This window comes from Macrotis lagotis, chromosome 6, assembly GCF_037893015.1.
Source record: "Macrotis lagotis isolate mMagLag1 chromosome 6, bilby.v1.9.chrom.fasta, whole genome shotgun sequence".
Taxonomy (NCBI): domain Eukaryota; kingdom Metazoa; phylum Chordata; class Mammalia; order Peramelemorphia; family Peramelidae; genus Macrotis; species Macrotis lagotis.
Window position 1 is genome coordinate 157,857,558 of NC_133663.1, and position 14,967 is coordinate 157,872,524.

General features: G+C 32.7%; 1 protein-coding gene across 2 annotated transcripts in view; it reads left to right on the forward strand.

The window, feature by feature from the left end:
• The window catches only part of GPC6 (glypican 6), a 1,417,939-nt gene that overhangs the window by 440,017 nt on the left and 962,955 nt on the right, over window positions 1-14,967 (forward strand). For both annotated transcript variants that reach the window (XM_074191897.1, XM_074191898.1), the window contains exon 2: window positions 11,778-11,936. In XM_074191897.1, coding sequence (XP_074047998.1) covers window positions 11,778-11,936 — 159 coding nt within the window. The remainder of the gene's footprint in view (window positions 1-11,777; window positions 11,937-14,967) is intronic.

A 14,967-nucleotide genomic window follows, 5' to 3' on the forward strand; every position in this document is an offset into this window, starting at 1 on the left:
CTCTTCTACTTGTTCCTCTTCATCCTTTAATACCTTCACCTTCTTTTCTCAGCATAATCTTATTTTTTTCCCCATGTTCTAATTGTTTTACAGCTCTCTTATACCTATTTCCTCTATCAAAATAGCCTTCTTTTAGTTGTCCTGATGGAAGTACAGTTTTCAAGAGCCATAAGAATCTTTATACCACAATCAGTTTATATTCCCACCCTTTTTAGGACAGTCTTCTAATGGTTCCAATAGAAATACAGCCCTCAAGAACTGAAAGTTTAATCATGTCAGAGTCAATTTATACTCATGCCATCTATTTAAGTATATCCCATTAACTAACTGTCTTAGGAGAAATACAGTTCTCAAGAGTTGTAATTATTGTCTTCCCATGTAAAGATGTAGACAGTTTTGTCTTTTTGACTAACATTTTCCCCCTTTTCCATTTACCTTTTATGAAACTCTTGAGTCTTGTCTTTGAAGATCAAAATTTCTGTAAAGCTCTGGTTTTTATATTAGGTAAATTTGAAAGTCCTCTATTTCAATGGAAATACATCTTTTCCCCTAAAAGAATATCCCAAATCTTTTAGGTGGTTGATTCTTGGTTGTAATCCAAATTCCTTTGCCCTCCAGAATATCATATTCTAGCACCTCTTATCCTTTAATGTTGAAGTCATAAATTTTGTGTAATCCTAACTGTGGTTCCCTGGAATTTAAATTGTTTTCTTTGGAGTACTTGTAGTATTTTCTATTTTAGCTGAGACTTATGAAATTTGGCTTTAATATTCCTTGGAGTTTTTATTTTGGGATCTCTTTCTGGATTTGATTGATGGATTCTTTCAAAAATTGTTTTATGTTCTTGTTTTAGGACATTACTCTGTTTTCCTTGATAATTTTCTGCAAGATATTGTCGAAGATCTTTTTCTGATTGTAGCTTTCAGGTTAATCAATAATTCATAACTTATCTCTTATGGATCTATTTTCCAGATTGATCATTTTTCCTAAGAAAAATTTTATCTTTTCTTCTATTTTTTTAGCCTTCTGGCTTTGTTTGATATAATCTTTATTTCTCATAGAGTCATTCATTTCCATTTATCCAATTCTAATTTTTATGTTTTTGTTTTCTTTTCCTTTTCCAGTTAAATAATTTTCCTTTAGATTATTTTCTATCTAGTCAGCGTTATTTCCTAGCTTGTCAATTTTAATTTTTAAATTATTGTTTTCTTCATTTTTCAGAATTCTCCTGCATGACTCTCATTTCTTTACTCTATTTTTCTTCTTCCTTGCTTCTTTAGCTTTTAAAATCCTTTTAAAATCCTTTTTTTAGCTCTTCAAAGAGGTCTTTTTGAATTTGAAATCAATTCACATACCCCTTTGATACATTGCATTAGGTATTTTTGCCTCTACTTTCCTCTTAGATGACATTTTTATCATCCTGTTCAGAACTTTAGCTGTCAATGATTAGCACTTTCTTCTTTATTGATTTTGATAGTTGAGCTGTTCCTGTTGCATAGAGTATTTTGTCCCAATTTTGGGGGGCTGAGTGTTGGGGACTGGTCTGTGGCTTTCTGTTCTGGCATTTCTGGTGTTTATAATTTGTTCCCTGTGCTAAAGTCAACCCTGGACCAGCACCTGCGCCAGCATTCCAGGGCTTGATTCTTGCTCTCTGAGTTGGGTCTGGGACCCTCACTGGCCTGATAAGCCTATGACTTCTCCAGCTCTCCAATCTATACTGGGCTATACTCCCTTTTCATCCATGTGAGACAGAAGTTTACCTTAAGTTCCTTCAAGATATTTCACGGAAAAGTTGATTCACTGTTTTTTTTTTGGAGGGGGGGGTCGGGGGGAGTGAGGGGTTCCATTGCTTTGGGAATCTGTTTAGAGCTTACATTTAAAGTTGTTTCAAGAAAAACTCCAGGAGTCTAGCTTTTGCTTAGGTCCTCATACATAACATTTAATCTTTTGTCCCTTTATCTTTACAATTGTTGTCCTCCATTTCTGGAATGCAATATTTCTTTTTTCCTTGTCTCATGATTGCTCACATCATTCAAGATGAAGTAAAAGTAGCACCTTCAGTATGAAGTCTTTCCATGATTATACAGATAGTATTTTCCTACCTCATTAACTACCTTCTATATATTTCATATATATGCTTATATATGCACATGTTGTCTTCCCTGGTAGAATTTATTTCCTTAAGGGCAGGGACTTTCACTTCTGCCTTTCTTTTCCCAGGGGATAGTATGTGGATGCTTTGATGAACTGTAAAAGAAGAAGATATTTAGGGACTTTTATATAGGACAGCTACCAAAATGTCAAGGACTACACACACACACACACACACACACACACACACACACACACACACTGAATATTATATGCCAGTTGCTAAATATTTCTTTCATATGTGCAGTTATTGTTATTTTCTTCAACTAATGTGTACAGGATGAAGATTGTAATATTGCAAGGCTAGAAATGTAATTTGGAACTTAATTTTGAATAATAGTTTACAGGCAATCTATTCTGATTATTCAGTTAATAACTTCAACTGGCCAGTAAGCTCTGCACTGAATTGGTGAGAAACTGCTTTATAGTTTTGAACAGCAAATCTCAAATGTACTAGTAAATATTCTATTTTTTTAATATAATTTAGTGGGGATAGTAAACTACTGTTGTCAAGGTTTAAAACAATCACCTTGTCAATTCTTTTATTGTATGTTGGTGTACTGTACATACAGGAAGTCCAAGAACCATTGTAAAATTTGGCAATTTGGAGCAAGTGAAGACAGGTGTGAGATTACAGCTATAATAAACTTGAAATTGAACACTCTTTGTAGTTGGTTTTGTAGAAGGCAATTGGTTTGATTTATGCAATCCATACCACAGAAGGAGAAAGATGTAAGTCAGCATCTGATCAAAGGCATAGTGGTAAGATGAGTTGTAGAAGGTCACTGGGAACTGCTGAATTCATGTTTGTCTGTATCTGTCACTTAATACTGGGGCAATCAAGTATATCCATGAAGATGCCATTTTGAATAAGGGAAAAACAAGTTATTTAGGAAAGATGTCACCAGAAAAAGCTAAGGCTGTTGTGAACATATAAATCTGAAGCACCTGTAAATTCCCAAGGTAAGGTACATGAATTATAAGTACAATCATTCCCGATAACATACTGAAGTTCCCTAAGTATACCTCTATGATCTAGCTTAGTAATTATTCATCTCTTTAGAGTGTGGAGACATCACATTTATGAAACTCCAATGAAAGATAAATCATGCAAAGAATTACAAGAAATATATTTTTTTAATATGGGATTCTATTGAGTCGGGCTTGTCTGAATGTTCTTGTTGTGGAAGGAGGATAAGAATGATGGGAGTGTTAGATGTATATAAACTTAACAATTAAACTTAATGAACTCTGTACATTTATAGTTTCTCAAGCACATAAGCAAGCAGTTTAGTTTTCAGCTATGTTTCAGCATCTATAAAATGAGGGCATTGGAATGGAAGATCTCTAAGGTCTCTTTCATTTCTGAAGTACAATTATTCCAAGCTCTGTGATACTGCTATAGTAGAATTTAGAGGTTGAAGTGAAAGGCAGATAAGAAACTAAGCAATTCTCCATTCAGATATTTCTGAGTATTATTGAATCTTCTTGAAATGTTCAATAAAAAAAAAACCATAATGCTAAGGAAAAGAAGACTAGAGATAACTCCTTGAGTTTGTTAGCTTGACCATTTGAATCCTTGGTTGGAAAGAAAAGACCATTAATTATGATCTGTAACTAAATATAATCTCTTGGGGTTTGCAAGACCTGAGATACAGCAAAAAAATTAGTGTATCTCATTCTATGTGTTGAATTTTAAATAGGTGATATCAGATTAAACTGAAAATCACTGACAGTCTTGAAGGGGAACCTCAGTCACAAAAGAGCAATATAGTCTTTTGGGAATAGCAGAGAAAAGGGAGAGGAATTTGCATGGTCAGAAGCACCCTCTCACTATGTTTCTTTAATAAAAGAAAAGAAATGAATTATAGGCTGATCTTAATAAAGAAGAAAGATTAAGAACTAAGGTCAATGTAAGTATGCTTCAAAAGACAGTTTTTTTAGAACCAAGCACTTAAATGTTATCAAATTTATTCTTTCAGGAAAAAAATAGGGAATATCTATCCCAGGAGCTATTCTGTTTATACTAACTGGCAATTTTGTTATTTAGTCTTAAGAAGCTGACTTATTCCTCCCATACACTAGCATATCAATTCCAACTCTCCATTTCCCCTTCATTTTTTTTTAAATTACCTGCCCTAATTACAGAATAACCCATAAGGTGCTCAGCTATTTGCCTAATCAACCAGAGATGAAAAGATTTTTGAAGGATCTTACAAAGAATAGGGCTGTTTAAGGGGCAGCTAGGTGGAGCAGTGGATAAAGCATGGGCCCTGGAGTCAGGAGTACCAGAGTTCAAGTCAGGTCTCAGACACTTATTAATTACCTAGCTGTGTGGCCTTGGGCAAGTCACTTAACTCAATTTGCCTTTCAAAAACCTAAAAAAAAACAAAGAATAGGGCTGTTTACATACATAGATTATTTGATCAGGAAGAGACTTGAAAATCATTTACAATTCAACTTCTTTGCTTTACTGAAGATAATAAAGATAATAAATTGTACTCAAGGTCATAGAATTACTTTAGTGAAAGATTGAACCAGGGTCAGGTCCCTTAGCCTGTAGTAGATAGGCAATAAATATTAGTTGATTTGGATTGAATGGAGTTCTTTTAGGGTGATAACTTTTGAGAATTTAATTCTTTCAAACTGGCTCTCACCTTGTGAAAGATAGTTCTGAAGTAAATGAGGCTTCCACTTCCTCTTAAATTGAGTCAATGTTATATTTAATCAATAAGTAAAATCTGAAAGAGGCAAATAGGAAAAATTAATTTAAAAGCCAGTAAATGGCTAAAGCCTTTTCCCTCTCTTCCTACCTTTTTTTCTTTGTCTTTTCCTCTCTTTTCCTTTTTGTGTAAATCTAATGGTATTTGCTGCAGCTAAGTATCTGACTTCTTATCTATGCAATACAATCAAAATTGTATTGTCTAACACCCTTTCACTGGTTAGCTTTTAAACTGTGGTCTCTTTTTTACATTGACTTTGCATAAATGCACTCATTAAGCAATTTTTGTAAATGAGCCACTGGTTTGTGGTTTAAGTTGCTTCTTGGAATTGTGTTGATGGTAAATAGCCATGGGGCCTTCCCTTTGTGGCCTAACCACAACCACACTGACCTCTTACCCTTTTCACAAAAGCAAAGTTGCATCACTTCTTGTGCCTAGTAACTCCAAAAAAAAAAAGTGCTTTTTATCCAGATCTGCTATTTCATAACATAGGAAAAAGAGACTAAAAAGTTATAAATTATGACCTTTTGCCCGCATGCAGGCACACACACACACACACACACACACACACACACACAAACACCAATGCATCAATACACTGGTGATCTTGTCAGTATGTGTACTCTTTCTAGTGTTGATAATTAGAACCCAACTCATTTTTTTTTGCCTTGTACAATTCATTTCTTTGTTGTTCATTCATTGTCAAGTTGTATCAAACTCTTCATGACCCAATTTGTGGTATTTTTTTGGCAAAGATATTGAAGTAGTTTTCCATTTCCTTCTCCAGTTCATTTTACAGATATCAGAACTAAGGTAAACAAGGTTAAGTGATATTCCAAGGGTTGACATCTAGTAAGTGCCTTGACATCTAGTAAGTGTCTAGGGTCAGGTTTGAACTCAGGAAGTTGAGTCCACTGACATTCTATCTACCATATTGCCTAGCTGCCCCACTCTTGTTCCTGTCTTTATATAAATTCTCTTGAGGACACAGTCACTGTGCTAGGATCCTTCTAGTTTTCATAGAACCTCAGAAACCTCAGATATAGACTAAGAGGTACTGATTGGTTATTAGTAAATGCTGATTAATCCTATACCCCATCTACTCCAAATATCATTTTATAGATAAAGAAATATGGTTCAAGGAGGTTATGCTCTATGCCCTATTTCCACTACAAACAAGAATATCTTTGTATATCAAAAATTCATCTCCAATACTTTTAAGTATCCATGATTGTTTGGTTCTCCATCTAGCAATGTGCACTTTCCCCCCTTGCAACTGGTTCTTAAACAGTTTATAGCAAATACTTGAGAATAGATCATCTTTTTTCATTTTTACAATTGGAAAATCTGAAAGTATTTTGATTGGAAATTTGGACTGGAATATCCAATTTAAGGTCACACAATTGTTTGCATCAATTTTGGATTACAATTTGAGTTTCCCAAATCTATGATCATTGATATTCTTTCTACAACAGATAAGAGTAGGTTAACTTAAATAATTATCACTTTCAACTATGAAATATAAAGATAGTGACCAATCTGTAACAGCATTTTTATTTAAATTTATCATTTTTGTATTGGAGTTAAGGACTACTTTACACCAGGCAAATGTTGTTTCTGACAAGCAAGGGCTGGTTGGGCTAGAGAAAAATACATTTTTTGACATATTATTTGGCATTATATTCTAACCAACTGAACCAGCCTCATGTTGGCTAGCAAAAGCAGTACTCCAATTGATGTATCTGCTTTCAAATCTACCAATTATTCTAAATAAATTTGTTAAGTATTGACTATGTACCACAATTACATCTCAGTGTACAGAGTACTGGACCTGGAGTCAAGAAGACTTGAATTCAAATCCAACTTCAGAAATTTACTAGATGCATAACTCTGGGAAATCAGTCTCTTTTTTGTCTTAATCCATCAGAGAAGGAAAGGGTAATCAACTCTACTGTCTTTGCCAAGAAACCCGACCCTGGACAGTATTGGCTTTGTATCATCCACTATGTCAGGAATAGTAGAATACAAGTGAAGGATTGAACAAAAACAACAAAGATGTACCACAGATTGTACTAAAGAAGGGAAATAAAAGAAAAAAAAAACCTTCCCTAGCCTTAAGGAATTTAGATACTAATGATAGGAGGCAACATAAATAAAACTGTGCTCATCAGATAGGTACAAATTTAATGCAAAGTAGCCTTAAAAGGCTAAACACTGATAGCTGTGGAGACCAGGAAAGTCCTCCTAGGAAGTTACAATTGAACTAAATCTCCAAGGAAACCAAGGATTCTGAAATTGAAAGGTGAAGAGGAAGATTAATCAATGCATTTGAGACAGGCCATATGAAAAAGTAAAGTTGATAAATGGAATATTATGAGTAAGGAAGAGAAACTAGGCCAATGTCTTTAGACTATAGAGGCATCCAGAATAGAAAAGTAGGAAGAGATCAGCTATTAATGGCTTCAAATGTCAGAGTATTTTATATTTGATCCTAGATGTACCAGGGAACTAGTTTGGCATCTTTGTAGAGAATGGATTAGACAGAGCAGAGTCATGAGAAAGGTGGCCATCCAGTGGACTATTTTATTTTTCCAGGTGTGAAGTTATTAGTGTCTGAACTAGAGGATTGAATTGTTTAAGTGGAAAGAACTATGAAAGAAGAGTGGAGGAAGAAAGCCCAAAATTTGACAATAGATTCAATATTTGGAGTAAGCAAGAGATAAGTTGTGGATGTCAGTGAGGTTGCAAATATAGGTAATTACAGACATGATGGTATCTTTCATAGGAATAGTGAAGTTCAGAGAAGGAGAGGGTTTGGAGGAAAGGTAATAAATCTGTTTTGGGCACTTTCAACATGAGATCTCTCCAAGACATTTATTCTGAAATGTCCAATAGTACTAGAGGATAAAGATTAGATAACTAAATTTGTGAATCATCTAGTAAAGATAACTGAACCCACTAGAGATAATAAGATGACTCATAATCTCATGTGATGGGTGATTTGATATGATGGGAGAATATTTTGGAATGTGGATGGAATGAGAAGAGAATTTTGGAAATGTTAAACAAGGACAAGGATTGATATTTTACTTACAAGGAATACCCAACACTTTCAAATGCTTCATTTTCCTAGCAACTTGTTACCTATCCTTGACAAGTTATAATCTCATCCTAATTTATATTTTCAGAGTAATCTTAGATGCCAATAAAATTTTCCTGCAGATCTGACCCCAGGTCTGTCTATTTAGATTCTCATCACCTAGATAGAAGTTTGAGTGAATTTATCGAAGATGGGAAAAAGATCTAATAAAAAAAATCTTCTTATAGTTTCATTGTATAACATTAGAGAGAATCAGGGTTCCAGAATGTAGGTTATGGTGATTGGGAAAGAAGCCAATTATTTATCTAATCATTGGAACTCAGTACATTTTTTGCTTAGCCAAATTAATGGGTCTATAGTTTCAGCAACTTTGCAGATTATTTCTTCTTTTAACCTCTTCTAAATGGTTATATCACCACTCCTAATACTGCTAATGAAATCACTATTCTTTCAGATTCAATTTAGCAATGCTGTATTCCACTTTAGTAAAATTGTGAGTTTGCTAAAAGAAACTTCATAGAGTTCTTAGTGAAAAGCTTACAAGGAAGAAAATAAACCTTTCAAGACTTAAGGGAAGTAGCACTTCTGTGATTGGAGTTTGTAAACTATTAGGAAAACAGCTTCACATTTATAATCCTATCTTTTGTCCATTTCATTCATGAGAGTTGACTAAATTCATATGGTCTCTGCCTGATTGTAAATATTTAGCAAATGCCCCTTTTTGACATGAGCTTCCTTTAGGAAAAACAATAGTATTTTAAGTCAAATGATGAACAAATAGAGAAATGTACACTTTTGAAGAAATATTGTATGTGCAGTATTAAAACAATTCGTAAAAAAGTATGCAGTTGTGTTAATAGAAATCTTGTCAATGTAATATAGTATTTATTTTCTCATAACATACAAGGGATTTCAAGAATTGCATCTTGTCTCCCTTCCCCTTTTTATTTCTAAGAAGTTTAAAACAAAAATTAACAAAAAAAAGATTAAGAGATGTTCTATTTTAAAGTTGTTCCTGGGTTATTCCTTCTACAAACTTTCTAGCTGTCATTTTCAGGGTTAACTGAATATTATAATCAAAATATAGTTATGAATATTCAAACATACTTTCTATATGATTTAATAATATACCTATATGCATGTTGGTGTGTATAACATATATATATATATATATATATATATACATACACATATATATTTAGAGAGAGAGAGAGAGAGAAACCTACTCTACTGTCTTGACATATACAAAGATAGAGTTCAAATAATTCAGATCATCATCATCATGAGATTTTGGATCATTAATGAATGAATTAATATTTATTTATAAAAGATTACTATTTCTTCAGAAATATGCTAACCTTTAAGCACAGAAAGAGAACAAATTAGGAACTTTGTTTTTAAAAGGTTTTTAAGAACCTTATATTTTATTTGGGGAAGGTAACAGGTAAATTTTACTTTGCTTTTGGAAGTATAAGAATATTTTTAAAACTCAAATGCAAAGAAATTTTGGAGGAAAGTTATATTAACTGGGTGGGTGTTGATCAAGATAGATCATTCATTTAGGGAATGGAACTTAACATGAGCTTCTAAAAGAAAGGTAGGGATGCTGAAAGAAGTTGATGAATAGGTTGTGCTTGTACCAGGTTATGAAGATGGAAGATAGAATTTCATCTATGGAAAACTGTTAGAAGACCATTTTGACTGGAAAGTAGTATATGTGAAAGAAAATTATATGTAGCAAGTTTGGAAAGGTAGACTCTAATGAGATGAAAAAGGATTTTAAAAGCCAAACAGAGGAATTTTTATATTGTACTAAAGAAAATATGGACACATGGGAGCAAAATGAGTAGGGAATGAAGCAAGAATTGGACTTTAGAAATATCAAGTTGACTCCTGAGTAGAGAAAAGATTTGTGATGAGAAAAACTTGATTCAAGGAGAATAGAAAGGGGACTACTGTCAAATTGTAGGTAAGATGAGGAGAATATGAATCAGCATTGTGGCCTTGTGAATTAAGGAGATTGTTAAAGAGATTGTGAAGAATTTGGCAAAATTCTACACATTAGTTTTTATAAAGAAAAAATATGTGTATACACACACACACACATATATAAAATCTGAAGAATAACATTAATAATAGATCATATCTTAAGTTTCATTCATGCCAGGTCAATATGTTTGCTGTATATACTTATATACATATACATATGCATATATATGTATATATATATATATATATATATATTTATATAGCACTGTATGAATGCATTTGTAACGGTCATGTGTAACAAAATAGAAAGCATTACTGAATTTCCAATATTGACTCTCTTAATCTGATCAGCTAGTCATGATCCTAGAAAGGAATGAAATGATTTTGGAATAATTTTCTTAAAATCATCATATTTGTTACTTCCCAGTACTGTTCATTTTTCCAGATTAATTGATTTATTTTAGTATCTTCCCTATATTAAAGAACTAGAATTTGCAACATTTTTATCTTTGCCATTTAAAAACATAAATGTTAAAGTTCCCTATTTCTGGTTCTTAGGAACTTGCCTCCCCCTCCACTCCATGAATACTGAAGAATAATAGTTGGTAGCTCAGTAACATTAATTGATTCTACCAGTAGCAGAATTACTTTTGCCTTTAATTTGTTTTGGATTTGGAAGAATTTTCTCCCACCTTCCATTTTTTTTAGATTATACAAGGACCATACTTTAATACCCATACATAATAACTTATAATTTGTGTGTGTGGTTATACTGAGAGGTTTACATATAACACTAATTGTAGAAATACAAAATACTCAAATTTGATTTGATCCTGGGGCACTGAAAGTTGTTTTATTGGTCTTTTTAAATACTATAAATGAATTTTAATCTCAGTATCAAGTATTGGTGTTAATGTTTTCAATGCTTTATAAGAGACTTTAATCACAGAGGTTCTTGTCAGTTTTATTTCTCCAGAGTTTGGGTGAATTTTCCTTCTTCCTCACAGCCCATCCTAAATATTTTTGACACTAACAGTGCTACATCAATTGGAAATTCACATTTTATGTAATAACAGACCATTTTAATTTCATGAGGTAAAGAATTGACTTCCCCTTGCAAATAGCACTGAAGAAAGCAATATTTTCAAAAGAGCTGGCATGGTACATCAGGAGATAAATCTGTTGAATTAAATAGGATGCTTTCATTACCTTTTACATTCCATTTCCATATAACATAAGCATTAATTAAACCCTTCAATGCATTTCTTCTTTCAGAAGAGCTTTTTCAGTATCTGACAAGAAATGTCGACCAGGAGAAAGTTTAGGACCCAAGACCTGCCATTAAAAATATATTCATTTGAACAGAGAGAATAGTGGCTGCAATCAAATAGGCAGGCAGAAAGTCAGAGCTGGGAAATATCCTCTTCCATTTGTACTTTGCTTGTTAAACAGACTATGATGATATCCCTGAATTATCTTCCTCTAAATTAAGCTTTCAAAAGCAATGATATCTGAAACCTTATTACTAGTCCTGCCACCAAATATTCCTCAAGACACTTCAAATGAAAGCAGAAAGAAAGCAGTAATCTTTTCAGTTCTCTTAATATGTGTTCATTTACATGGCTTGCAACTTGTACTGCACCAAAGAAAAATCAAATTTTTCCCTTTAGTAAAGAGAGAATATAATTTGTGACAATGATTGGAAAACTCTTTTAGAATGGTACCATAATTTTGGGGGCAGTGATGGAGAAATGCCTTCCTAATAGTCTGCTGCAACACTTTTAATCACTTGCCACCATTTTATCTTATTTTAGGGGAACACTTAAGAATCTGCCCTCAGGAATACACATGCTGCACCACAGAAATGGAGGACAAATTGAGCCAACAAAGCAAATTGGAGTTTGAAAATCTAGTGGAAGACACAAGTCATTTTGTCCGCACAACCTTTGTGTCAAGACACAAGAAATTTGATGGTAGGTGAAATGTTCCCAGTGTTCTTCCTATTGTATCTCTTTTTCTTTTTTATTTACTGTGAATGACAGTAAATGGTAAGGACATTGAATTCACTCTTGAACATTTGCTAGTCATGGTTATTTCATAGAAAGCAGCACGTTTTCTTTTTAGCAGAGTTTGCAGTGTTGTCATTGTGACAAAAGTAGGATAACACAAAAATGTGATTTTGAATGACAAAATAGATTCCAGATAGAATATAATATCCATTATATTGTAGTAAATACCACAACTGATGTCATAGCTAGTGGACTTTCTTTAGTTATTTAAAGGCAATTATGTTAATTCCTGTTAAAATTGCTTTCAATGAAAACATTATTGAGCATAATAGACATGAATCCTTTTAGAGTATTGAGAAAGCTACTGGGAATCAGTAAAATGATATTGTGTCACAAGAACAAAATATTTGGGAGTCAACCACATTGTTGCATTGGTCAAAGTGATATCTCAAGCTCTGTAAATTTTTATGGGCTTACATATGGCATAATTTTCCTTCTGAGATATATATATATATATATATATATATATATCAAGAGTTGATTATATAGTTCATTCCTTCTCTGTTTCCTTGATTTTCTGAATAAAGACTTATCACTTCAAAGTAGCCAGAGAAAACTAGTAAATTTAATACATTTTTTACTAAATTACTGAATAATATATTTTTCATTTGAAAGGAGAGGAAATAGTTATATCATCTATCTTTGTGCTAGCCTGGCTAAAGCCAATATAGAGTTCAGAGGTCCCTTCTAAATGTCAGTAACATAAAAATAACATGCATTTTTATCATTAAAAATTGTTGTGAACTACATACCTAAAAGTGACAAGAAAGAGTATTTGTAGTTCTCATACATTGGTTCTCCTGCCTTCCTCAATCACTTGTCCCATACTATTTGACTTTAGTGTCTGCATAGAGCAAATGATAAATCCTAGACTTTTTACAAGTTTCCTTTTTTCTTTTGATTTAGGATTGGAGTACCATGTGCTTAAAATACCCCACATTTCAAGAGGTCCCTCAGTAATAGGATGTTATTATTCAGCAATAGGATTTACATAATCAGGTTTAATCTCTTTTTTGAATTCCTGATTTTTGAGTAACCTTTTATTTCTGTGCTTATTTCAAAATAAATATTATTTATTAAAAATCAGAAGAGAAAATAATTGATATCAAGACAACTATATCATATTTTCTCCTCATAATTTTACCAAAGAAAATACTGAAATTTAATCTTGGATTTTTAAAAATTTTTAATCCTTATTGTACCCTAAATTATTATCTTTGTTAAAGTATTTTCATTCAAAATATATTGAATTTTTAGTAACTTGAAAGAATTTTTCTTGTAAAGGTTTGTACTAAACTGAACTGCAAATTTTGATAATCATTACCTTGTTTCAGGTGTCTATGAGCAAAGAGCTCAATCAAAAGAATTGCCATTTGTTTTTTTCAGCTCCTCTTGTCAAAATACAACAAATATATTATGTGCCTAAGGCTGCTTTATTGAGTGGATTAATAAAACTTCATCCTTTTTATTGTGGAAACTTGATTTCATTCATATTGACACTTAGAAACTTATTAAGAGTTGACTTTGCAACATTTCATGATCATGGATTAGACTGATTATTGGGAAATAGGAGTGTTGGATTTTATTATATCTAATAATTTATATAGAAATTTATTCTATATTTTCCTGTACTTCCACTTCAATTTCCTTCTCTGTCACTATGCATATATTTCTGTATGAATATGCATTTAAGAAAGTATATCTGTGTATGTTAAACAGAAATGATTTTCATGCAATTTCCTAGAATGAGTATGGTGATCTATTCATTACTTGATAAATCACACATCTTTTGACAGAGAGAAAGTCCTGTACTCCTGTACCTCTGGTTATAGATGATATGTCATGTCAACCTGAAATACTCTGTTTGTGATTATACAAAGCCAGGATGAGCTCTTCTTGACTGCCAAGTACAAACTATTGAAGTTGTGTCTTTGGAGAATATTTTTCCTTTATATGATGTAGTACAACAGCAAAACCATATTGGAATAAGGTCAGGGAAGTTACAGGAGTAGGAAAGGTACTAAATTGTTATAAATAAAACATGATTAGTAAAGATACTAAAGGTATTCACGAAGTATCCCCCGCCCCTTCTTTTAACTAATACAAGCATCCATCAAATATGAATCAAAAACCTCTTCTGTTAGCATGCTCATGCCTTTTAATTACTTAAGGTCAACAATTTCTTATCCTGCAGTCATATATTTGCCTTACTTAAGAACTCTCTAACTTAATTCTTTTGTCTGTCTCTGTCTATCTCGCTAACATTCTATGTCTCTCTGTCTGAATCTCTGTCTCTCTGTCTCTGTCTGTCTCTCTCTTTGTCTCTGTTTCTCTCTCTCTCTCTCTCTCTCCATATTTTAATATTGTTGTACTTAGGGGACAGTAAGTAAATCAATTTGACAGGACACTGATTGGACTCCTTTTCAAAATAGAATTAATTGCATGTTGGGTGAAGTTCTCAATTAAGAGATCATTTCATTGTAATTAAATTTTATTGGGAGACCTTGGGATTAGGAAAAAGAATTGATTGTTTTATATGTATTTTCACAGAGGCTTTCTCATTTATTTGTTTTCATGATGGGCCTAATGTAGAAAAATGTACTTTCTTTTTTGTCTGTCTTTTTCCTCATTATGAAAGTCAAGCATTTAATAGTACAAATTGTTTTTTTTCCCAGTAAAAGTGACTGGTTTAGGTCAAGAATCATCAGAAATGTCAATAGATTCCCCAGTATATTGAATTCCATAAGAAAACTGGAAACAAAACAAAACATTCCCAAGTATATTGAATATTTTGTTTTGCTTCCAGTTTACTTATGGAATTCATTGATGGATATCAAATTGTTAGAGAGAGAGAGATACCAATCATAGGAAATGTATCTAAGATCCATTCTTGACTGGGTTTTTGACTGGATGGTGGTGACTTGAATTTGTCTAA